The 25,322-nt window shown below is 47.7% G+C and overlaps 3 protein-coding genes across 6 annotated transcripts in view; 2 read left to right on the top strand and 1 right to left on the bottom strand.

Moving 5' to 3' along the window:
- Cpsf3 (cleavage and polyadenylation specific factor 3) overlaps positions 1-599 on the top strand; it is a 31,674-nt gene extending 31,075 nt beyond the window's left edge. The window contains exon 18 of the mRNA XM_041630454.1: positions 417-599. Within this exon, the coding sequence (XP_041486388.1) occupies positions 417-518 (102 nt within the window). The 3' untranslated portion in view covers positions 519-599. The remainder of the gene's footprint in view (positions 1-416) is intronic.
- Positions 600-1,501: 902 nt separating this feature from the next.
- On the top strand, positions 1,502-8,978 carry Iah1 (isoamyl acetate hydrolyzing esterase 1 (putative)). 2 transcript variants are annotated; one of them, XM_041630350.1, is made up of 6 exons: positions 1,502-1,741; positions 2,602-2,654; positions 3,101-3,249; positions 4,951-5,112; positions 6,361-6,482; positions 8,550-8,978. In XM_041630350.1, the coding sequence occupies exons 1-6, from the start codon at positions 1,517-1,519 to the stop codon at positions 8,730-8,732; spliced, it is 894 nt and encodes a 297-aa protein (XP_041486284.1). In that variant the 5' UTR covers positions 1,502-1,516; the 3' UTR covers positions 8,733-8,978. The 2 variants fall into 2 exon arrangements, with proteins under 2 accessions (XP_041486284.1, XP_041486285.1); XM_041630351.1 differs by lacking the exons at positions 1,502-1,741; positions 2,602-2,654 and adding an exon at positions 2,433-2,577 and having other exon boundaries at positions 3,133-3,249.
- Positions 8,979-9,132: 154 nt separating this feature from the next.
- Adam17 (ADAM metallopeptidase domain 17) overlaps positions 9,133-25,322 on the bottom strand; it is a 55,260-nt gene continuing 39,070 nt past the window's right edge. For all 3 annotated transcript variants that reach the window (XM_041630347.1, XM_041630348.1, XM_041630349.1), the window contains 11 exons: positions 23,603-23,747; positions 23,415-23,503; positions 19,740-19,892; positions 18,106-18,305; positions 16,899-17,002; positions 16,581-16,715; positions 14,812-14,942; positions 13,848-13,926; positions 12,867-12,955; positions 11,083-11,133; positions 9,133-10,780 (listed from right to left, as the gene is read on the bottom strand). In XM_041630347.1, the coding sequence (XP_041486281.1) occupies positions 10,430-10,780; positions 11,083-11,133; positions 12,867-12,955; positions 13,848-13,926; positions 14,812-14,942; positions 16,581-16,715; positions 16,899-17,002; positions 18,106-18,305; positions 19,740-19,892; positions 23,415-23,503; positions 23,603-23,747 (1,527 nt within the window). In that variant the 3' untranslated portion in view covers positions 9,133-10,429. The remainder of the gene's footprint in view (positions 10,781-11,082; positions 11,134-12,866; positions 12,956-13,847; positions 13,927-14,811; positions 14,943-16,580; positions 16,716-16,898; positions 17,003-18,105; positions 18,306-19,739; positions 19,893-23,414; positions 23,504-23,602; positions 23,748-25,322) is intronic.

The raw sequence follows: 25,322 nt of genomic DNA, 5'->3' as shown, positions 1-25,322 counted from the left end.
TGCCTGTAAGGCTACTGCTCAGGAGTGTGGTCTGAGTTTCAGCAAGTTTGAAGCCTATCTGCAGAGTGAGACTAACGTCACCTTTAAACAGCAGCCGTAAGGCAGGGCCACCAGAAGATGGTTAGTTTGAGCCAAATTAGCACCAGGTGGAGAATAATTTACCACATCCATAGCCGCTAAATCCGTGCCACACAGACTAACTTGTGTAGAGTACCGTGTGCTGGATAGATGGAGGGGCTCTGGCCTGGGAGTCTGTTCGTGCCCCATCCCTTTGGCTGTCCAGTCACTGTGGTCAGGGACACTGCCTACCACAGGTGCACAGGGAAGAGGCTGCATCCTGGCAGCAGCCTCGGGGCTTAATGTGTTCACTTTATTCACCAGTGACTCCAGGCTGAGGTTTGTGCTTTCACTTCCAGGTTGTAGAATGTGAAGAAGGAAGTGAGGATGACGAGTCCCTCCGAGAAATGGTGGAGCTGGCCGCCCAGCGGCTGTACGAGGCCCTGACGCCCGTGCACTGACTACCTTGATCCCCTGCCCTTGAACTTTTGTACACTCTTGGCTTTACCTCTGTTACCTCAAGTAAAATACCTTAGTTTCTCTGGGGTGCCTGTTTCCTTCAGCATCAAACGGCTTGAATCCTGCTGGACCACTGACTGATTCGCCCGTTGGTTTTGAGCTGTCCTCAGGGAGCCGCCTCTTGAGTATTGGTTCTACCTGCAGGTGTTTGCAGCATGAGCTGAAATCCTAAGATCTAGCAGCTGCGCAGACTCCGAAAGGAAAAGCAGTGTCCATTCTGGCATACCTGTGCTTTGAATTGAAAGCAAATACTGTGCCACAGGTTTGAAACCTTTCTCCACCCTTACCGGATTCCTTGCTTATGTGTTTAAAGCCACTGCTTTCAGGACGCTCCTTTGTATGGGATCCGCATGTCAGCTCAGAGCTAGCTTTATGACAGATGTGTAGATCAGCTCGTTAGTCTCGTTTCCTAAAGTACTGGCTGGAGCCGGTGGTGCCTTCCAGTGGTCCCCACCTTTCTCCTGGAGTTGGCTAGAGCCTCATCCTCAACGCACAGTCAAGCCACAGAATCGCGCGACTGTAACCTGGCCGGTGCACCTCCCCTCGTAGGTGTGTAAATACTCCTGCGCTCTGGTAACAAAGTATAAGTCTGACTTTATGAGATTTCTGTAAAACAGCCCAATTCCCATGTCTTTGGCCTATACCAAAAGTCTAGGGCCCCCATAGCATACAAAAATTTATTAGAGCTAAACATTCCGTTTTAATGCTTTGGAATCAGGCAGTCTGGAGTGAGGGTTCCCGGACAGCTCGGGCTTTCAAAGTTGTCTCCTCACTGTGTCCATCGAGGCCAGTAACCAAGTAGAGGCGAGCCCCACTTGGGCGTGGCCGGAGATGGAGGAGCGGGCCTGCCGAAGCAGGTCTCAGCTCCGCCAGCCTGTGCTGGGCACACGGAGCTTCTCTAAGAACCCAGGGCACCCCAGCTATCGCCGGTCACAGAGCGATGGAGTGGGCCCCCACAGCCCCGATCTACCGACTCACGGGGCCCAGAAAAGCCGGCGGGAGAAACAGAAGACCAGGCTCCGCCCACGGCTGGCTCCGCCCCCCGGAGGCTCCACATCCGGCACGGTGTTCTGAGTCCGGCACCATGGCGCTGTGTGAGCGTGTTGCTGGCGGGAGCTCTTTGCTCTGGCCTCGCGTGTTGCTTTTCGGGGACTCCATCACCCAGGTACTCACTGCACCCTCGGTTGCGTCTGCGCGTGTCGGGCGGGCCCGGTGCGGTTTCTCCTCGTGCTATGCTGGCCGTGCACCTTCGCGGGCTGGTGTGGACGTTCCGGGTACGCGAAACCGCGTCTTTTCAGGAGGACTTTAGATGGCTCGGTGCTCCGTCGGGGGTGCACGGAGGGTTTAGATGACCCTCTGCGCGTCGGGGGTGCATGGGGTGCTTAGAGGTCCCGAAGCCTCCTACGTGTTCCTGACTGAAGGCACTTTGAACTTCGAACCCGCTAGTTCACCTCTCGTTTCCTCCCGCGACCCAAGTCCTGTACCAAGTGTTTGAAAACAAAATGATTCCAACAGTACGGAAAAGTAATCCCGGTATCTGAGACCGTTTAACCCCCAATTAAGGAAGTTCCTCAGGATGCCTTCCTTCGCAGAGATAGGAAAACCGCTTCCCAGTGCTTTTCTAATGCTCACGCATGGCTTTCCCTAGTAATTGGCAACATTTTTTTTAGGTTTTTGTAAGTAGTTGTGATGGCATGTTGCTGCCAGAGGACTGCCACAACTGTTAGGGAAATCAGTTGAGCATTGACTTCCTTGGCTTTCAGCTGTGGAGAAGTGGGATAACACGGTGTCATCTCCCAACTCGACAAACCTGGATAACGAATGCCTCTAATGCGAAGTCGCAGTAAAGTGTAGATGACTGGCTCGGGTCCATGCGTTTCCAGAGAGCTACCAAGTGCAGCCAGTGTCCCTCCCAAGATACCTTCCCAAGCAAGGAAGGCAAGAAGCTTGGGGGGTGTCAAGATGTAGCCCCTACCTTTGCCATTGTGTCTGGCCGAGTGGGTAGTAACCGGCTTTTCTCTTCAGTTTTCTTTCCAGCCGGGTGGATGGGGCGCATTGCTGGCTGACCGACTTGTCAGGTGAGGACGGTTCCCGGTTCCCAGATCGTACTCAGCTGCTTCCTAGGGAAGCTTGGTCTGAATAGTGAAGAAGCAAACAGTGGGTTTTGCCTGTTAGCTCCTTTCCTCCTCAGTGCGTGTTAGAGGAACAGAGGCTCTCTGGATCGAGTTTGCCACCTTGTGAGATCAGGGGGCACTCATGTTGTCTGGATGTCTACCTGTAATCCTCCAAACCACTGAGTTTCCGCCTGTTAGAGGATCGCTGACATTTCCTACTTGCCCGGATTATCACCCATCAGGAAGTCCATTTGAGATGAACTCCGAGGGGCCATAAACATCTATAGAATTAGCCTCTTGTATGGAATTCATATCTTATTGAGGGGTTTGGGGGATTGAGCAGAGTCTAAGCACTACAAGGAAGCCACTCTTTACTTATAACCTGTCTTTTTAAATCAATTTAATTTCAGAAAATGTGACGTTCTGAATCGTGGATTTTCAGGTTACAACACCAGATGGGCCAAGATTATCCTCCCAAGACTAATTAGGAAGGAGAACAGTGTGGAAACCCCGGTGGCAGTTACCGTCTTCTTCGGTGCCAACGACTCCTCTCTCCAAGGTAAGGGCGTTTCTAGCTCATTCCTGTTTTAACTGGACTCGAGCAAATACATGTTTATATGTATCTCCCAGTAGAGAGTTTTCCAGAAAACAGGGCGTCCCTGGAACTCACCTGTGTAGGGTTTCTTTTGGCTTTGATGTGGTTAGAGTTGGCTCGGGTCCTCTAGGGCTCATTTTCTACATAACTGCCTTGTTGGCCCACCTGAAATAACGTTTGATTGATTGTTTCTGCACTCTGATGTCCTCAGCTGGTACAGTGGCCAGCAGAGGGCTGGTCTCTGGGACGGCACATGCTCCCTCTGGCAAGAAAGCATTGTCTCTTTCTTAGAGACAAGGTCTCCTGTAGCCCAGGCTGGCTCTAAACTCACTAGGTAGCTAAGGCTAATTGATCTTCCTGCCTCTACCTCTCAAGTGCTGGGATAGGGTCGTGCCACAGCCTGGCCTGTTATTGTTGTTGTTGTTGTTGTTGTTTGGTTGTTTTTGTTTTGTTCTTAAATTACACATGGTGCAGGGAAAGACTGGCCAGGAACACATCCTATCTCCAGCAGTGACTTGGATGGCAGGCTCGTGGGTGGCTTTGCTTTTTACTCCTGTGGTTTGCACGGAGTCTGCAGAGAGCACCCCGTGCTTGTGTGCAGTCTGTGCTTTACACACTTGTCTGTTTTCACTGCTACCCTAAGAGGCAGAGCTGCCGTTCCCTCCTTCCCCAGTGAGGACACTAAGCTTCAGAAAGCTAAGCATTTTTCTAAGGTGAAATGACCAGTCAGTGATAGGCAGGATTGAAGCTGGGGCAGTCTTTTTGTTTTGTTTTTGTTTGAGACAGGGTTTCTCTGTACCTTGGGGCCTGTCCCAGAACTAGCTCTTGTAGACCAGGCTGGCCTCGAACTCACAGAGATCCTCCTGCCTCTGCCTCCCGAATGCTGGGATTAAAGTCGTGCACCACTACTGCCCGGCTAAATGGGGGCAGTCTTATGTCACAACCTATAGATCCAGCCTTGCTGATGGTAGAGGACCTAGAGACCAGGACATTCAAAATGCCCTAGCCAGCCTCTGCGGTCTGAGCTGTGAGCGGTTTTGGTAACGTTTGAAGAGGAGGGGATCTTGTCTTTGTCTTTGGTGATCAAAAGTTCCTCAGTTACACTGTAAATCTGCAAACAATATATTCCTGCCTGTGAGGGGTGGCACATGTGTGTGGTCTGTGCACCGGAAGGCTCCAAGTTAAGCCTGAAAAAGGGTAAGATCCTGTCTCAAAACACAAAGGCCTACCGACAATGGTGGCACACACCTTTAATCTCAGCACTGTGAGTTCGAAGCCAGGCTGGTTTAAAGAGGGAGTTCCAAAGCTACACAAAGAAACCCTATCTCAAAAAACAAACAACAAGACCTCACAAAGGCTCAGGGATGTTGAAGAGTGCCTGTCTGGTATGTACAGTATACAGTACCGAGTTCAGTTCCTTCTCCAGCACTCCATAAAACCAGGGCTGCATGGGGCGTGCCGGCCTTTAGCCCCAGCACCTGGGAGGTGGGACAGGAGATCTCAGCCATCGGGGCTACAAAAGGAAACCCCATTTTAATATCTAGTGAATTTAGAACCTGTCTGGACTAGAAACTCTGAAAAAACAATTTAAAAAGCTACAGAAGTCCATTCATCTCATTTGCTGTTTTGGAAACTGTTCAGACTGAGTGCACATGTCTTGAACAGGTGAGAACCCCAAGCAGCACGTCCCACTGGATGAGTACAGAGCGAACTTGCGGGACATGGTGCAGTACCTGACGTCTGCGGGCATCCCCCAGGAGCGAGTCATCCTCATCACCCCGCCCCCGCTGCACGAAGCAGCCTGGGAGAAGGAATGCATCCTGAAAGGTGAGTGAGCACGCTTGGCATGTCACAGCTGCATGCAGGGCTGAGGGCTTCCACTCCAGGGTCCTGTCACAACCAATGTACAAACTCAAAAGGATCGACTCCGGGTGTCTTACTCTAGATTGTTCTAGATATGAAGTGGGGCGGGGATTCTGGTGTGTGAATCAGGAGGGCATCGGTGCCCTGTCACCCACTGTCTGTATAGTTGCCAGACACTAAGAGGCACACAAGGCCCACTGCCAGCTGCAGCAGCTGGGTCGGGCATGGGGAAGGCACCTGCAGTCAAGCTCTGGTCCAGCTGCTGGACCGGAGAGGTGTACTATGGACTCTTGTCTCAGCTGCTTGGATCCAGAGGACGGGTTTGACCGGGGCACAATAATGGCCTTTCAGCACCCGTCAGCAGCCAAAACTAGGTTAGAGTCGTTCATGCCTTCTCTTGCAGCTAGACAGCCTGGCTCCTACTGTACCCCACATCCCTCCCTTAGCCACCTGCACTCCTGAGGTTCTTCCCAGCTCTTCCAAGATGGGCAGGCTTGCCCTATGCCCTGGGAAGTCTGCCTTCATCCTAGACTGGGAGGTAGGCAGCATGTGCTTGGCTAAGTGTGCACACTTTGTACTAGAATCTGCATGAGCTGGGCAGTGGTGGCACACGCCTTTAATCCTAGCACTTGGGAAGCAGAGGCAGGTGGATCTCTGTGAGTTCTAAGCCAGCCTGGTCTACAAGAGCTAGTTGCAGGACAGCTAGGGCTGTTACACAGAGAAACCCTGTCTTGACAAAAACAAAACAAAAAACCCCAAAAAAGCAACAGCATGAATAAGATAGGTATGGCCGTCACAGGCTAGGAGAGCCTCAGAATGGTTGTGCATGGTGTTCGCAGGCACAGCTGTGTAGGAGCAGGCTCGGGCAATGACTAGTCTCTGCAGACTTTTCTCATGTTACTGCAGTAGCTGTTGGCTGCATGCTGACTCTTGGGCCCAGCAGCACTGTGCATCTCATGGTCTCAACGTCTCTTTCTAACCATGCCTATCTTGTCCCTTTCCCAGCTCACTGCAGTCTGTTCTCTAGCTGGTTAGCCTCTGCACCCCGAACCTGGTGCCTCAGAAGCTTCTAGATGCTACATACAGCTGGCTGCTCCTCCCCCGTGCAGAGCAGTGCCACTGTCATAACCCCCAAGCAGGCTGGCATCAGTGCTGCTTGGAAACTGGACCAGCAGTAAGTGTGCCAGTGACGCTGTGGAGTTTTCCCGACAGGGTGCAAACTAAATCGCCTGAACGCAGTTGTGGGTGAATATGCTAATGCATGTGTACAAGCAGCCAGAGACTGTGGGACGGATGTCCTCGACCTGTGGACCCTGATGCAGAAGGACAACCAGGTACTGTCGTTTTCTCAGTCCTTTCAGGATCACAGACATAAAGCAGGTATGTGCAGCTCTCCTGGAAGGGCTCTTCAGACAGGCGTGTAATCCCAGAATGCGGGAGGCAAGGGTGGAAGGGTCAAGAGTTCAAGGCCAACCTTAGCTCACAGCACATTTGAGCCAGCCTACATAAAACCGTGACTCAAGACATAAGTGTCAGTCATGCTTTTCATGAAGAACATAAAAACCGGGCAGTCAAGAGGCCTGGCGGGCAACCAGAACCCCAGCTAGAGATTGCCGTAGTACACCATAAAGGGCCAAGTTTGGGCCTGTAAGAGCAGAACAGAGCTCAGACAACATTTATTGACGAACAAAATCCACAGCTTGAGATGCCATCTCGTTGAATTATTTTGTCCTAGAGCCTGAGAACAATACACAGGGAGAAAGATGTTGTGAGGCGCAGTGCTCGGGAGGGCAGCTGGAGGTTGCATACGGCTGGCTGCACATCCATGCGCTGACAGAGGACGCGGCTGTCCACTACAGCATTATCCACACGAGGCCCAATCTCCGTATCCATGGAGTCCTGGGCAGCAAGGAGGCCGGGTCTGGTGCCTGAAATACGACTAAAAGTGATGGGGAAGGCGGGCTTTCAAGTCCCGGGCTTGGCTCCAGCTATTCACACCTAGACAAGGCTGCTGTAGGGAGAGGGCAGTGACGACCTTCAGGTTCCTGGTCTGCTTTCAGCCCCTCCCCACTTTTGAGACAGGGTCTCATAGTCCCAGGCTGGCCTGGAACTTGGCTTTGTAGCAGAGGATGACCTTGAATTTCTGAACTTCCCACCTCCACCCTGGAAGTGGGTTCTGGGGACTTAGCACGCGCTAAGCAGTCTGCTGGGTCTTTCCCTACTTTTTATTCCTTAGTAAAGTGCTTGCTCTCTAGGGGCATCTCCTTGTGGTGCTGAGGGACGGGGCTGTGGTGTTTGAAGTGCTCGGGCAAAGGAGAACCCCCTCAACCCGGGTTTTGTTCTTCACAGCTGTTTGGTTTTGCTGTGTTGACTAAGGATAGCCCTCAGCCCAGAGTCACCAAACCACACACTAACCTTTCGCCCTTCTCTGATTCTCAATCCATCCCGGCCTCCACGGACCCGGGTCTGACGTTACAGCTCATCTGTAAAGAGGGACGTGGTGCTGCTCCCTTACTGGAAGGTGACAGAGCACAGCCTGGACTGGTGCTGGAAGGCAGAGACCGTCAGTTCAGGATGCCCAGTAGCCGCTGACTTGAGAACATCATCTCTGGAGGCTCTCGGAGCCCCGGGTCTCCAGTGGTCCTCGGCACCCTTCACTGAGCTTTGTTCCCCTAGTGGAAGGGCCACGGCAGGCTCAGTGCTTAATCTGCTCCAGGGCCAGCAGGACGGCTCAGCTGGGAAAGGCACCTAACTGCCAGGCCTGATGACCTGAGCTTGACCCTAAACACCTCCTTGGTGGTTGGAGAGCACCAACTCCTACAAACTGCCCTTTGGCCTCCTCGTGCCACCATGACATGTGTGTACCCTTTCCTCCGGAAGTACAGGAAGGGTGTCTTCTACCACTGCCTAGTTTTACTCAAGCCTTTTCCAGTTTAGGAAAGTTTTCTAGTCTAGGTCCAGGACTAAGAGCATCTTCCTGACAGATCAGTAATCCGGGACCATCCAGGTGGGAAAGGCCACTAGAACTGGAGTTCTCCTCCCTAAACAGTCTCCACGGCGGTTAGGCAAGGGAAGATTCCTCAGAGTAAATCCTGGGTTTAGGCAGGAGTGCTGGGAGACTAGACTCTTGTCTAGCCTTCCTATTGTAGTCCAAGTTCTTGTCACCTCCAACCTGCCCACATCCTAGGAGGATCCTGCGCCTTCTTAATGCTGTGAATCATAGGCCCTCATTAAGTCTGAGACCCAGGAATATGGGTCTGTTGGACACAGAAGCACAGGCAGCAAGGGTCTTGTACCTGTACAGAAACTCTGAGGCCACTGTGGTCCCAGTCATTGGTCTGTGCACAAACACAAGGGCCAACCCCAGGAAGCCACATGACATGTTACTCCTCTCCTTACAGGACTTCTCATCCTATCTATCAGATGGCCTGCATTTATCACCAGTGGGAAACGAGTTTCTGTTCTTAAACCTCTGGCAGCTGCTGGACAAGAAATTCTCCTCTCTGCCATGGCTGCTTCCCTACTGGAAGGACGTGGAGGAAGCAAAGCCCGAGCTGAGTCTTCTAGGGGACGGAGACCATTAGTCGGCCCGGGAAACCTTCCCAGTTGGTAATTCACAAACATCTAGAAGCTAATTAAACATTTTTTCAAGATTAACATCTTTATAGACATTGGTGTTTTGCCTGCATGTATGTCTGTGTGAGGGTGTCAGATCCCCTGGAACTGGAGTTAAAGTTGTGAGCTGCCGTGTGGGTGCTGGGAACTGAACCTGGATCCTCTGGAAGAGCAGCCAGTGCTCTTAACCACCAGGCCATCTCTCCAGCCCCCTACCCCATTCATGACTTTTGATCAAAAAACCTATTAACGTTTGCCAGTGTAAATAACTTATTTTTCAGGGAAATGTTGTTCTAGACCCATTTTGTTTTGATGTTCAGTATTTATTGAAACAGCCACAGCTACAGAATATACCCTGAGCAGCTTGTTAATCCTGTACATGGCAAAAAAAAAAAAAAAAAAAAGACATTTTTGGTTTGTTTTAAAAGTCATAATTTTATAAAAATGGTTTTCCAAAACTTTGATTCATACAAACACCCACACACCCTACTCACCTTATAGCAAATCCTCAAAATGTAAGACTACCATGGCTAGTTAAGAGCAAATACCACAAGGTACACGTTCAAGTATTAGTGTAACAGACATCCTCGGAGAGACAAGGCACAGGTCTGGTTAGTTGTCCTCAGAGATTACAAGTTATCTTGGTTAAAACGTGTTGGCTGGTGAGCACATTTCGACTCTTAGAACAAATGCTTTTGTAAGTAGACTTTATAGAAACCAGAATCCAGGCTAATGACTTTCATCCTTCACACGGTAAGTACAGAGCACCCAGGATCCTGACGCACTAAAGCCAGAGGTCGTGTGAGTACCTACTTGCTGGGGCTGCCCCAGGTGGCCTGTAAGAGCGCCTGCTCACTCAGGCAAGCTGACACCGCAGCCGTGTCCTTCTCATTGGGGGTTGAGGCAGGATAGGTTTCGTGGATACCGAAATTTCTTACAGCACTGGGCTTTTTATTTTATGTATGTGAGTATTTTGCCTGCATGTCTGTGCACCACATGCCTGCCTGGTGCCGCAGAGGTCAGAAGAGGGCATCTGATCCCCTGGGACTGGAGTACAGAGCTCGTAACAGATGGGGCCAACTCTGCAGCTCAATATTGAATTGTCTTCTTACACTTTGTAGGCCATCTCTACACGCACGCAGCTATTACTGCAGACCTCACCTGAAGCTCGAGTCTTCATCCTGGACAGGACCATCCTTAAGTCAGCATGGTCCTAAGTGTTTCAGTGCCAAGACAGGCCACATTAGGGGACAATGTACATATAACCAGGTTCCTCTGCTTTTACTTAAAGGCAAAGAGATAATAAGTCTGTTTGTTCCAGTTACCCTCACTAAGAACTGTGGCCAGGGGACCATTACAGTGTACAGAGAGACAGACTGCAGATGGTCAGCGCTGTCACCAAGGACTCCATCCAGCCTTAGTTTCTGTTTTTGCACCACAGGTCAAAGGAGATTTTAGATTATAAAAGAAAAAACCCAAAACCTGAAATGAGTCAGATTTACCTCACCCCTTCAAAGGGCCTACACCTACACAGGATGTCATGACAGTCATGTCATATGACCAGCATCTGCTAGGTTGCTTGCGTGTTCCTGGGGGCATTGTTTGGTTTAGGTCGGCTCTTAGAGCATCTGCGCATGTACGTCCTGGAGCAGGGCGAGGCTCCTCACTAGCACTCTGTCTCCTTGCTGTCAACTCGGTTCTGGCGCTGCAGCTTAAAGGAGGCCGCCTTCTCGCTCCTGGTGACTGGGTGGTCTGTGAGGTCCTCAAAGGACTTGGCAGCTGCACTGCTGTTGGGGAAGGGGTCCTTCTCAAAGCCATCGTCATCCACATGCGAGTCTGTGCTGGGGTCTTCCTGGATGGTGTCCATCCTCTGGTGCTCCAGTTTGGGAGCCGCAGACACTGGCGGCATCATGGAGGCCGGCTGCAGGGGCTGCAGACGACCTGGAGTCTGGGGTGCAGGAAAAGGCTTGATGATGCGAACAGACGCCGAATCCATGCTGCTCAGCATCTCAATGTTCTGGAAAGGCATGGTCCAAAGGGTGGGGAGAAATGAGTCAAAGGTCACTGTTAAATTGTTACCTTCCCCCACAGTAGCCCTGGGCAGCGCTCAAGGACCAGGAGAGGCTCCCACACCTTGAGTCTACCAAAATCCGTGACGGAAAAACTGAGAGGCTGGGTCAGCACCTGTTTTTTGGGAGACCAGGGTTCCTCTCAGCTTTCCACCCCTGTGACTAAGCCACTTTCTCAGGACCACTCAACACCCAATCCTTCCTGGGAGGGAAGAGCTGAGGCCTGCTCTGGTTTTCTGTGTGTACTTACGCTGTGGTGAAACAGAGACAGGGATTCATACTGTTTGTCCAGTTTCTTATCCTACAAAGAACAGGAAGTAAAAATGTCATTAAAACTAGGAGCCCAACCCTCAAGCAGTACTGCTTCCTGTCCAATACTCCAAGGCTGAGTGAACGCAGACCCTCTACTGCAGGGCAGGGCAGCAGGGGTACGGCTCAGCACTGGGGCAGTGGCCCAGCACGTGAGGCCTTGTTCTACCTGCCACCCCTCCACACTATCACGAAGAACCTGACCCCCAGGGACAGGCTCGCTAGCTGAGAAGGCACTTCAGCTCCCAGGAAAGAAGTGCTGCTCTACAACAGTGGCGAGGGTACATTGAGGAGGGACTTCAAGTCCTGCTTTCAAAGACGTCTTACACTGTGGGTAGAAGGACAAGTGGGTTTGTGTGCAACACAATCAGCCCATATCCACATGCCTGTGCATTGGGACAGTTGGCAAAGGTTAAGGTTCATGGCCTCCCTCGGTCCTGACTCTTTCACAGAACCGAATCTTGATCCCCCATACTGTATTTCTGCAGGAGGCTGAATGCTAACTGACAAAGGGAAAGGCAGCACCAAGAATTGGGCCACAACTTAATGTCTGGTGACATGAATGTGTTCTGTGGCTAGAAACAAACCACCAAGATCAGCTTCATGGTCCACATGTACACCTTTCAGTGAACACAAGATCTGTTCAACGTGCAGCGGCAGCCCTGGGGAGGGGTGCGACTGCTGTCCTAAGACGCATCTTCTAACAGCCTCAGGTCTGTCACTACGACAGCAGCTCTGCCTCAGTACAAGTGCCAGTGCTTTCCACACTGCAGGAATCAGGAGGCACTGGGAGCTTCAGACACCAAGACTCATCTTTCACCTGTAAGGCACCTACTCCCTAACCATGCAAGGTAAGTTGTTTTTTAAAGATTTATTTATATATTTATTATGTATACAACATTCAGCTTCCATGTACGCCCTCACACCAAAAGAGAGCACCAGATCTCATTCCGGATGGTTGTGAGCCATCATGTGGTTGGTTGGTGGGAATTGAACTCAGGACTTCTGGAAGAGCAGCCAGCTCTTAACCACTGAGCCATCTCTCCAGCCCTCAAGGTAAATTTTTTAAAACTCACAATGTATAAAGTGCCTGGAGTTCTAAAGACAAAGTCTAATTTAACATGTAACTGTTAACTTATTTGTGAAGACGAGACTGTCAACAATCTCCACAGCACATGGGGAGTGTCTGCAGTGTTTGTACTTGTTCCCCTAAAACCAAGCCAGCCAAAACAGTGCTCCTGTTGACTATACGTCACAGGCAAGGCCAGCTAAATGCTCTCCTGTGTTTAAGAATACACACACACTTTAAAAACTGTATGTTGTGTGTGAGTGAGCCATAGCCTACAAGCTAAAACCTGGCTGTGGAGGGAGGAGGACCACTTGGGGAGTCAATTCTCTCCTTCCACCATCTAGGTCCTGGGAAAGAGCATGGGTCTGGCAGCAGGTGTCTCATGCTGACAGGGACCCATGAGGTCACTATGGAGCTCTTGGTCCTCCTGAGTGCATGCCCTAGTTTACTCAGTACTGGGGAAGAACACATGGCCCTGGGCAAGCTCCAGAAGCCCTCTACTAGCTGAGCTAAGTATCCAGTCCCATTCGGTTCAAAGATCGTCAGGCAGGCTCCGAGGTTCTGTCACAGAACACTCACAACAGCACTGGCAACACTCACATCTATCTTTCAACCTGGAGCTGCTCGACATCTCTGTAAAATGTTTGATCACTTACCACACAGTGGACAAGAATGCTGAAAGGAATCCAGAATATCAAGGAGAAAACCAGGACGGACCCTACGATGTTGTCTGCCAAAAACTTTCCTGTGAACAATTCCAAACAGTGAGCGTCTCAACCACATACCTCACAAGTCGACTACCAAACACTCTTGAGTATTATGGTCAGGCTGTGTTTGGGGGTGAAGGAACTAGAGAGTATTATGCCTGCTTCCTGTGTCCACAGTGCCAAAGAGACACAGCACACCATGCTTAGGAGACAATACTTTTATTACCTGAAGATTACTACTTTTATATTAGAATTCTAGGGAGTTTTGCCTTCTGCAAAACCTGAGACCTACTGGTAAATAGCTCAAATAGGATCACAAGACTGAACCAAGTTCAGTTGGACCACTCTCTAAAAACTCACGCATGCAAGATACATAAGGATGGATGAGTGAGTTTTGTCTTAGCCTACAAAGCATTTTTTAAATATAACTGTGTGTGTGTGTGTGTGGTTTTTCAGGACAGGGTTTCCATGTTTAATAGCCCTGGCTTTCCTGGAACTCACTTTGTTAACCAGGCTGGACTCAAACTCAAGTCCTCCTGCCTCCCAAGAGCTAGGATTAAAGGCATGTGCTACCATGCCCAGCTTTTAACCATTACTTTGATGTATTCTGCCTCTACATATGTCTGTGCACATATGAATGCAGTGCCCTGGAAGGCCAGAAAAGGGTGTTGGATTCCTCAGAACTGGCATTTCAGATAACTATGAACCACCACATGGGTGCTGGGAACTGAACTCAGATCCTCTGGAAGAATAACCAGTGTCGTTAACCCTGAGCCATCTCTCTAATCCCCAACAGAGTTACTTCATAACAAATATGTCTTCTGTCATAGGATCACAGCACAAATTCTGCACCACGCCTGTGTTGCCATGGAAATCACAGCTCTTGGTAAATACAGAAAATATTTCACTTACCGAAAATATTTCACTTACCGAAAGTGTTGATGCTCAATTGGTCAATGAAATCCCAAAATCGCTCAATTACATCCTGTACTCGTTTTTCACATTTGCCCTGTAAGGAGAAAACATACTGTGCTATCCCAAACACGTATAAAACTAATGAAGCCGCAGAAAGACAATGGGCATAGAAATAACTTTCACTGGGTAGCCCACCTTGAACACAGGATGATAATTCCAATATGAATATACCCGAGAAAGGAGGTTGGGTAATTAGCACTTTCACAATTAGTCCCTTAGAATATTTGGTGCACTGGTGGGGATGAGGGTGTTCAGACAGGGTATCCTGTGTATCTCAGAACTGGACTTGTCTATTTTCTTAATGGCTAAGAAGGAGTCTGTTGCCATACCCAGCCTAAAAGTCCACTCTCGGAATAACCAAGATAAGGCTCAAGAAGACTGTCATCTAGGAGTACCCAGTTAGAATAATATATAGATTATATACATGGTGGACAGGACAGCTTTCTATGCTTAGTACTTGATTTTGCAATCAGAAGCAATCCAAACGCAGATGCTCCCTTTTGATCTTTCTGACCAGTGCCTGCTTTCATTGAATGCCCACAGAGGAAGTCGGCAGGTGTTCTAGAGTCACTGGAGTTTGAAACTGAGCTCAGAGACAAAAGACCTGGGGAGGGAGCTCACGTGTTATTTGAGACCAGATCTTGGGAGTAACCCCGGCTGGCCTGGAACTCCATGTGAGAGCAGGCTGGAGAGGGGCTGGAGGGCAGGCAGCTGGCTTCAGACAGAGCCCTGATTTCCTGGCCGGGACAATGGACGCAGACTACAAGAGTGCTCAAGCTGTGTCTGACTCTGTAGCACTGAGGAGCAAGGACCAAGGCTGCTTAGGTTGCCTCACTCAGACCCTGTGCTCTCTGCAGATGCAGAATTCCACAGCAGGTCAGACTCCCACAGTACAGAAAAGTTGGAACATAATACTTACATTCATGTCACAAAACCCCACTGTACAGGGCTTCCCTTTTCTCAAAAATAAGTTCTTCTGCTCTGCATCGACGTAGGGCACACAGGGGCCAGAGAGGTTCCTGCAGCACACCTTGCATGAGTTGTCAGTGTCTGAAAGAGAAACACGTGGCTGACAAGAGTCTACCACAGGCTTCCTCAACTCCCAGACTCTGACCTCACTCCTAGATGTGAAAAGCTGGTACTACCCAAGGCTGAGGGTTCATCGCATGGCAGATGTGATGGCTTGGGATCCAGGTACACAACCATGAGAAGAAAATGGGCTGAAAAGGTTCTGAATTCATAATTCCTCGGCTTTCAAGCTAAAATAATTATTAGCTGGGTGTGGTAGCACACACCTTTAATCCCAGCAGTTGGGGATCAGAGGCGGGCATCTCTGTGACTACACGGCCGGCCTGGTCTACAGAGTGAGCACAAAGTGAGATTCTGAATAGAAAAGTCTGATTAAAAACGATAGTGTCCTTTCTGTCCAAACCTGCATAATGTTCTTGCAAATGTGTCCCTCTGGCCCAGCATTCCTAGCTCCCTGTCAGTTTCCTTCTCTGACTCCTCAGTGTAAAGCCTATCCTGCCCTGAGCCAATGTAGCTGCGACACAACTGACTACCTGTGGTGTGGGGCTGAGTGACTGCCAGTGAGTGACATGAGCACCACAGCCTGGACACGACACCACCTGGGCTAAGTCAACAGTCAGTACTAGGTGAACTGTAGACAACCCAGCTTGAAAAGTTTACCCTCCACAGTCTGAACTTGCTCTAGGGGGCAATCTAAGTTTATCTTCAGGAAGAAAGCCAAGTAGAACACAAAGCAAGCAAAGGTTTACTGGGACTCTTTCCAAGGCACTGCAAGCCTGCTGTCATTCACTCAATCATTTGCTGAAGTGCTTTGGCTCAAACCAAGGGCCACGTGCATGCATGCTAAGCAGATTCTCTGTTGCTGAGCTGCACACCAGCACCAGCTGTTCTTACAGTAACCCACCAGGAGGAACTGCTCAGTCCAGTGCATGAATGAGTTCCCAGCCTCATGATTTAATGGTGACGTCTCTATATGGAACAGAGAACTGACATCAATCTACCAGGTCCACAGTGGAGTGGAATTTGGAGTCTAGCCAGGCCCTGGATGTCCTTAAGCCTCCCTTCAGGCCTAGTGATTCCAAAAATAAGAGCATGGGAAACCAAGGAGAACTGTAAGGCACTAAAAAGGCTACTTTCCCAGCCTGCCCAAACAGGGGCAAGAGGGGTAGCAGGCCTTGATGGCATCATCAAAAGTTCCACCTAGGGGGCAAAGTAGGTAAAGGCACTGGCTGACAACTTGAAGACCTGAGTTTGATTCCTGAGATCTATATGGTTTGAGGTGAGAACTGAAAATCCCACCTACTGGACTTAGATCCTAGAATGGCTTTGGTTAAGTCCAAGTGTTTCCTGTATGGGAACAGAGCTACTGCTGCCTTTGTGCTTTTTATGGCATGTAAGCGGGGAGGACAGTTCCCCCGCCCTCCAATGCCTTCCCAATCTACCCTCAAGCCTGCCTCCCTGCCTGCCTGCCACAGGTCTGAAATGGAGTGGGAACACAGGTTGGTGGGAGCCAGGATCTGAACAGAGATATCTGTCTTCAGACACTAGTGTGTCTTGCTTTCCTCATCCACTTGTTTGGTTCCCCCACTTTGATAAGCAGCAGGGAGCAACAGACAAAGAACGGAAGCTCTGCACCTCCAGGACTCAGAAAGCACTCACCACTGCATGCACACGGCTCCAGCTCCTGCTCTCTCTTGCAGAAGGGGATGCACTTTCCTGCCTTGCACTTGCCAAGGTCCAAGCACACAGTGTCATCTTCCGCATCTCCTGGTGGGGGGCACTCACTGCTGTTCCCTGGAGGCAAACACCAATTAAAACTCAGTCCAGGTCAACAGTTCCCAGGGCACAGCAGTTGCCAGGCACTAGTCAACAGCAAGGGCTCAGGGCACTGCTTTGACCTGAAGGAAACTTGACCCTGATTTTCAAATATATGTTCACACACTACAGGATACCTGGAGAAGCAACAGAAACGCATACCTGTGCAGTAAGACACGCCTTTGCAAGTAGCATTAATAGCCTCCTGGCACTTCTTCTGGGCTGTCTCAAACTGACAATTTTTACAGCAAGGACTGTTCCTATCACTATGGAAGAGCAGACAAACACCATTCAATGCAATGGCAGCCCAACATCTAAGGCTATGGTTGTGTTAGTGACCCGAACACTGAAGCAAGACCCCAGGGCCAAGTCACTATTGCACTTCCTGACTCCTCTGGAGCATCTGCACTGCGTGTGTCCCTTCCTGACGTGGGAAAGGCAACATCAATGCTGCACCTCAGCAAGAAATAGTACACACAGCAATCACCTTTTTGGTATTCTTGGTTTTTACTAGCTAGTTAAGAAAAAAACCAGGGATGCACCAGTGGTTATGAAACAAAGGAGCCTGAGTCCTATCCCACTCCCTACTAGAACCTACAATATACAGATAGATAATTCATCAAACACTGGTCCATCAGGCACCTAAAAAATAATTAAGTACCTACCAATCTGGAATCTGCTTAATATCATTAAACAGTACTCTACAATATTCTATTACATGGATACACAATAACAATTTGTATCCTAATATTACCATCTTGGATTGTTCTGATACTTTGCTAGTATAAAAGACATAGCCATGAGTAACCTTGCTGAATCAACTTTTTGTTTTAGAAGATTTTTTTTTTCCCCCAGATGGGGTCTCATTGTGTAGCTTTGGCTGTCCTGGAGCTCACTATGTACACGAGGCTAGATTTGAACACACAAAATATCTGCCTTCCTCTGCCTTTCAAGTACTGAGATTAAAGGCAAGCCACACCATGCCTGGCTTTAAAAATTTCTTAAACTCCACTGAGATAGATAAAGGCAGTTACTATCAAGCTTGATTTTAAAATAAAAATAAATCTTAAGCACTAGGGAGGCAAAGGTAGGTGGATCTCTGTGAGTCCATGCTAGCCTGGTCTACCTATATATAGAATTTAATATAATGAGACTATGTCTCAAAAAATTAATTAAAAAAAACACAAAAGGGAATTCTGTGTCAATGGTCATGCAAGCAAGGTTAAAGATTAAAAAAAACCACACAGGTTTAAATATCTTCCATAAAGTACTGCGCTTGCACGCACACAGGTTCAAGTGCCTAATCACAATGTCTTGTCATCCGGACCCTCATTACCCACCCCCATTCTCTCTTTAGGACACTTCTCACCTGCACTGCACACCTGGTTTGAGCGTACAGTCACTGTTGCAGCAGGTGTCGTTGTTCAGGTACATGATGCCCGGGTCACACTCTTCTCCTTCATCCACCCTGGAGTTACCACACACCTTGTTGCTGCGCTCCTGAAAGCACTCTGGAGCCTTACTTTCTATGGTTTTGTAGATGGACTGTTTACTGCAGTTTGAAAACATCTTAAGAGGAAAAAGGGTCATGAGAATTGAAAAGAGCAAGATGAAATTCATTCCCAAGTAGGTCTGTGCTTCTTTAGACAAATACTAACTGTGAAGTCACCATCAATGTGACCACTGAGCTATTATGTCAAGTGGTCACTGCCCTGGAACAGAATTACCTAGAGAAATAGCTGAAACAATGGCCCACTGCTGATTGTCACTTGCACCTCTGGAAAACCTTGCTGCTTCCTGACCCCACCTTGTGATTTTAGAGCAATGGTTCTCAACCTATGGACTGAGACCCCTTTGGGATAGCTATCAGATATTCTACATATTAGATATTTACATTATGATTCATAACTGTAGCAAAATTACAGTTATAAAGTAGTAATGAAAATAATTTTACAGTTGGGGGTCACCACAACCTGCAGGACTGTATTGAAGGTCAAGAACCACTTTCTTAAGGGAACAGGATGAATACAAACTAAACCCAGCACAGAAGCCTCTGTTCACTCTCACTAGTGTCGGAGCAGACTCTGGAAAGATGCTACAACATGGCTTCCCTTTATTTGATACAAAATAGCTAGGGCTTTTAAGACAAGGGTCACGATTGTGTGGCTCAGGGCTGGAGCTCCCTATCTAGACCAACATAGCCTTGAACTCAGATACATCTGCCTCTCTCAAGAGCTGGGGTGAAAGAAGTACCCCACCATACCCCGCAGGTCAGAATGGCTAGTGATCTTAGCTTAGATCAGGACCTACACCCCCACAGCTAGAAGAATACCTCTTCATTCACAGTTAGACTTTCAAGCAATGGGGCTCCAGCACCTAGACAGCACTGAGCACGCAGAGACCAGCCTGCCACTGCCTCTGACCCCAGTCTCTAAATCCTAGTCTTCTGTTTGCACCTTTAACTATAACCTCTCTTTCTTCGGGGACCCTCAGCATCCCTTCTTTCTTTCCAGTAACATCACTGCACAGCTCATGTAGCACTTTGGAGCACCTGCTCGTTGGCCCATCTAGTAGCAAACAGGGCCGTTTGTCCAGGTGAAATCAAAGAACCACCTCATTTATGTCCTACAGTTCTTTTCACCTAATTAAAAAAATGATTATCAAGAAAACTCACGAGGGAGGGCTGCTAACAGCAAACTGGGAAATGCTGCTGAAGTGAAACGAGTAACAAATAGTAAATAAAGTGGTCAGGTCCTTTTAAGGCTGAACCGAACACCCTCAAAAGCAGGACCTTGACAAAAGTCACTACTGTAACTTTCATAATGAACCCAAATTTGCATGTGCTTAACCTTGACAAAACTGCCCAATGACATTAAGTTCCTACTGCATTTGACAGTCCACCTGTAAGAAAAACATTGAGGAATGGATACTTCCCCAAGTCCCTGTCTAGTAACATCACATAGCCTTCTTTCCCACCCCTAGAGACAATCAGAGCACACATACCTTATTGTTCTCATGGTCACCACTCACAGCTATGGGGTACATAACGTACTTTCCTCCCTGGTCCTCATTTGGGGCACATTCTGCTAGCCCATCAGGATCGTGTTCTGCTCCAAAATTGTGTCCCAATTCATGAGTTGTAACCAGGTCAGCTTCCTTAAGAATTAGGCAAAGAGAATATGTAACCATCATCTACTTTTGCCAGTTTGGCCCATGCTACATTTATCAGATCAAATGGAAGCAGAATGACTCCCATAAGTGGTCCACGCCCACATATACCCATTGTTACTGAGTGTTACTGAGAAGGAGTGGGGGGGAGAGAAAGAGGGAGAGAAACTGACTGAGACCAGAGTAAATATGGGAGGTCGGGGCAGTTTTGCACAGCATCTTTACCTGCTAAGCCATCTCCCTGGCCCCAATAAATGTAATAGGGGGAGAGCATGGCTCAGTGTTAAGAGTGCTTATTGCACTTGCAGAATTCAGTTCCAACAACTGTGATTCCAGTTCCAGATCAAATATGCAGGCTCCTCACACACACATATGAAGCCTGAGAAACCAGAGCTGACCTCCGACTGCCACATGCATAGATAGGGAAAGAGGGGTAAAGGAAGGCTGGAAGCTTAAAGGTTCCCCCAGACCTATCTGATTTGTTTCCATCTCTCGACAATAGTGGCAGTCTCTCGGTAATTGAAGTCAGCCCTGCAAGAGTCAGCTCTCTCCTGACACCACGTGGGGTCAGCGATCCAACTCAGACTACCAAGCTTGGCAACCAATAACTCTGCCTCAACTGTTCCATGCCTTCCACACTTCTCAGGAGTTGAAAACAGTAACAGATGATTCCGTACAAAAAGGAACACTACACTTACTGCTCCTTCAGGAATACGGAAGACATGACCTTTCAAGGACATAAAACAAGGACAGAGGGCAATAGCTGACAGATGCCAACAAAAATTTTAAAGTTAAAAAAAATTACATAAGGTTTTTTAAAAAGCCAATACTGCAAGCATAGAACAGAAAGGAGCTACGGAACAAAAAGGCTATTATAACCCCCAAAAAGGCAACACCAATAAAAAAAGAGCTGAAGAAAAAGTTAAAGGCACAATGTAGGAAGCAAGAAAACAAATGGGAAACAGGAGAAAGCATTAAGAATGAGTTCAAGTCCCAGCAACCACATGGTGGCTCACAACAATCTATAAATCTGGTGCCCTCTTCTGGCCTGCAGGCACACACACAGACAAAATACTGTATATATAATAGATAGGTAGGTAGGTAGACGAAAAACCACACACACACATATGCACACAAAGAAACAGAAAGAAAGAGAAACAAAACAGATAATTTACTCTAGGAGATCAAATAATCAAATATCTGGTTTAATTAATTCCCAAACAGAACAGACACCTGGGCCACCTACTCTCCCAGTTAGTTACTCAGGAGACAAGGCAGAGGAAGGCTACACTGGCCCAGAAGATTAAGGCCACTTGAGTAACACACAGAGTGGAGGATGAAAAACACATACAGAAAAAAAGAAAAACACATATAGAGAAGTTATCTAGAAAATAGCACAAGAACAAATAATCTTATAAAAAAAATAGAGGCGCACGCCTTTAATCCCAGCACTTGGGAGGCAGAGGCAGGCAGATCTCTGTGAGTTCGAGACCAGCCTGGTCTACAGAGCTAGTTCCAGGACAGGCTCCAAAGCCACAGAGAAACCCTGTCTCGAAAAACCTAAATAAATAAATAAATAAATAAATAGAGTATAGACCTAAACAGAGAACTCTCAACAGAGGAATCTAAAATGGTTGAAAGACACTTAAGGAAATGCTCAACATCCTTAGTCATCAGAGAAATGCAAATCAAAACAACTCTGAGATTCCATCTTAAACCTGTAAGAATGGCCAAGATCAAAAACACTGATGACAACTTATGCTGGAGAGGATGTGGGGTAAAAGGGAGCATTTCTGCATTGCTGGTGGGAGTGCAGGCTGGTACAGCCCCTTTGGATATCAGTACGGTTATTTCTCAGAAAATTAGGAAACAACCTTCCTCAAGACCCAGTAATACTACTTTTGGGTATATATCCAAAGGATGCTCAATCATGCCACAAGGACATGTGCTCAACTATGTTCATAGCAGCTTTGTTTGTCATAGCCAGAACCTGGAAATAACCTATATGCCCTTTGACCAAAGAATGGATAAGGAAAATGTGGTACATTTACACAATGGAGTACTACACAGCAGAAGAAAATAACGACACCTTGAAATTTACAGGCAAATGGACGGAGCTAAAAACCATTATTTTGAGTGAGGTAACTCAAATCCAAAAAGACAATTATCATATGTGCTCACTCATAAGTGGCTTTTAAACATAAAGCAAAGAAAACCAGCCTACAAATCACAATCCCAGAGAACACAGACAACAATGAGGACCCTAAAAGAGACATACATAGATCTAATCTATATGGGAAGTAGAAAAAGACAAGATATCCTAAGTAAATTGGGAGCATGGGGACCTTGGGAGAGGGTTGAAGGAGAGGGGAGAGGCAGGGAGGAGAGCAGAGAAAAATGTAGAGCTCAATAAAAATCAATAATAATAAAAAAAAAGAATGCTTTCACAGCAGGCTGTTGCTACAGGCCTGCAATCCCAGCACTTGGGTGAATGATGCAGGAGAAGCTCAAACTCAAGTGAGACTCTGTCTCACCAAAAACACACCAAACAAAAAAATAAACATTCTGCACAAAGACAAAGTATCTAGATCTAGAAGGATCCACCTGCCCTCACAAAGGAGGGGGGAAAAAGGAAATGTTATGCTAATTAAAAAAAATTATCTCAGTTATGTGCACACTGTCTGTGTGGGGAGGCCAGAAGAGGGTGTCGGATCCCTGGTGCTGGGAACCAAACTCAGGTCCTCTGGAAGAGCAGGATGCATCTACACAGAAACAAGGATTTTGTTTTGTTCTGTGTTTTGAGACAGGTCTCAAGTATCCCAAACTGGCCTTGAACTTAGTATGGAGCTGAGAGCAATCTTGAAATGCTTATGCTCCTGCCTCTACCCCATCCCCAAGTGCTGGGGCTGTAAGTGTGCATCACTGTCCCAGGTTTTATATGCTACATGCTAGGCAAGGGCTCTACTGAGCTACATCTCCAGACCCTAAAACAAGATATAAAAATCTCTTAGGGAAAAACAAAAGATCAGAGAGACTAAAGACTCCTATTTCTTCTAACAGCACATGAATGCAACTAGACAGCAGAGCAATGCCCTCAAATACAGAAGGACAGACACACCAGCCACAAGATCAACCAAGTAGGGACTACTTTTTTAAAGATCCCAGTATAAATATGTAACTGAGACTGTAATGCAATGCACTCCCAATCCATACTGCTTTAAAACAAAAAATAAAAACACAGGCTGGAGAGATGGCTCAGTGGTTAAAAGCACTTGCTGCTCTTGCAGAGGCTGCATGTTCAATTCCCAGCACCACTTAGACCATTCACGACCACCTAGTAACACCTCCAGCAGTACCAACAGCCTCTCCCGGTGTCTGTAAGGACCCATGCTGTACACACCTAGTAACACCTCCAGCAGTACCAACAGCCTCTCATGGTGTCTGTAAGGACCCATGCTGTACACACCTGTGCACGCATGCACACACATGTAAAAACATTTGTTAACGTACCTTTGTAAGGATGGTTTTACCATAATTTTTTGTACTAGTCAGACCACTGTTCAAATAAATGTTTTTCTTCCCAACTGGGCTGTAGTAAGCTAAAGGAAAAAGAACAGAAAACAGTTGCTTCTGACACATAACCTATTGCCTTTCTCTTTCATCTCGCTCAGTGTCATGACAATGCAAATGAGACGTACCTTTCGGGCAAACCCCTCCGTGACTGTTTGCTCTGGGAGAACCAACGTAAGCTAATCCAAGAGTTCCCATATCAAAATCCTGGTATGTGAAAAGATGAGCCAGGCAGACTTTAGATGCTTCTTCAGCTATATCAAAGCTAAATTGCTTTAAAGAGAGAGTATTTTTAATAGGTTACCATCATGCCAGAGTCAGGGTACATCTCACAGAAGAGCTGCACTTCTGCAGTAGCACCTGTAAGCCCCTGTAACACAGTATGTTTTCCCTGGGGGAGGGGGCCTCACAGTGGCCGTGGGGGTGGTGGGAAGCACTTGGGTACCTTTTCATCTACTCCTCTTCCATACAGAGACCTAGTCAGCAGCCCCAATTCCAGAGAGACTGCAGCCCCGTGCATTTCAAGAGTTTAACATGCTGTGCAGGGATTACCGTATTTTGAATTATATGGATTGGGAAAGATTTTTGTTTGAATTTTATAATTTACAATTATATAAAATTATTTAAAAATTCACAATACAAGTTTATAGACAAGCAGACATACTTAGTTTTATGGCACCAAACAAAAGATTTAAAGCCATTTTAAAAACACTACAGACTCATTCCTCCATCCTCTACCCTGCCCCACACTCCATGTGCCTTATACTTCAGTGTCTTTTATTTTTCTACTCTAACAATCAAAAATTTGAAGTTTAAAAAAAAATCATGACTTTTGAAAATGTTAAATGCCAACCCTTGAAAGGCAGAGGCAGGTGGAACTCTATGAGTTTGAGGCTAGCTTGTGAGATCCTGTCTTAGCATATACATATAGTTTAAAATGAAAGCTCAGAGAATCCCATGTACGGAAGGATGACAGCTGTCTGAAACCTAGACAGTCCCTTGGCAACAGGGTGAGTGAGGCTCCGGGACTTCTCTGGGGACTGAGGAAAAAAACTGGAAGGTGCACCTTTGGGCCCATAGGAAGTGGTGTGGTGGGTCAGCTGTCTCGGCAATCAGGCTTACCGCTATAAGCAACCCAGGAAAAGACATCTACACTGATGTATGGGCTCAACTGTGGTCACCAAAAAGCTCATATATTGATGTTGTAGCCCTGACGAACTCAGAACACAGCTGTATTTGAAGACAGAACCTTTACAGAAGCAAGTGAGGTCCAGTGAGCATAACTCACAGACCCCGATTACAGATGAACTGCTTCCTTAGGAAAATGACTTGGGGGGAAGTTGGTTCATGTGCTGCTTTGCAGTGCTGGGATCCAAATCCAGGGCCACATGAATACTAGAAATGTACCATATGACAACGGCACTGCCTGGACCATGTGTGTTCATGAGGAGATAAGGACACAGACATACATAGAGGGAGACAGCAGCATGCTCAAGAGAGGTCTGAGCAGAAACCAATCGTGCCAACACCTCTACTGTCCAGTGGCTTAATCCTCCCAGTTGTAGTACTCTGCTAAAAGCAGCTGGACCTCAGTCACATTTGCTGAGACTTATCTCAAAAGTAACAATACAGACTACCTTTAATCCCAGAACTCCAGAGGCAGGAGCACGTGGATCTCGGAGTTTGAGGCCAATCTAGTCTACAGAACAAGTTCCAGGACAGCCAAGGCTATATAGAAAAGCATTGTCTCAGAAAAACAAAAAGATCCTATATCTCAATCTCCCTGACGGAGGCTAGCAGATCAAATTACATAAGCCAGTATCATACAGACAGAGCACATAATGGGTC

This window comes from Microtus oregoni, unplaced genomic scaffold, assembly GCF_018167655.1.
Source record: "Microtus oregoni isolate MIOR12 unplaced genomic scaffold, Mior012 000034F_ref0000314, whole genome shotgun sequence".
Classification (NCBI taxonomy): Eukaryota; Metazoa; Chordata; class Mammalia; order Rodentia; family Cricetidae; genus Microtus; species Microtus oregoni.
Note: the sequence above shows the minus strand (reverse complement) of the source record. Positions and strands in the feature narration are given on the sequence as shown.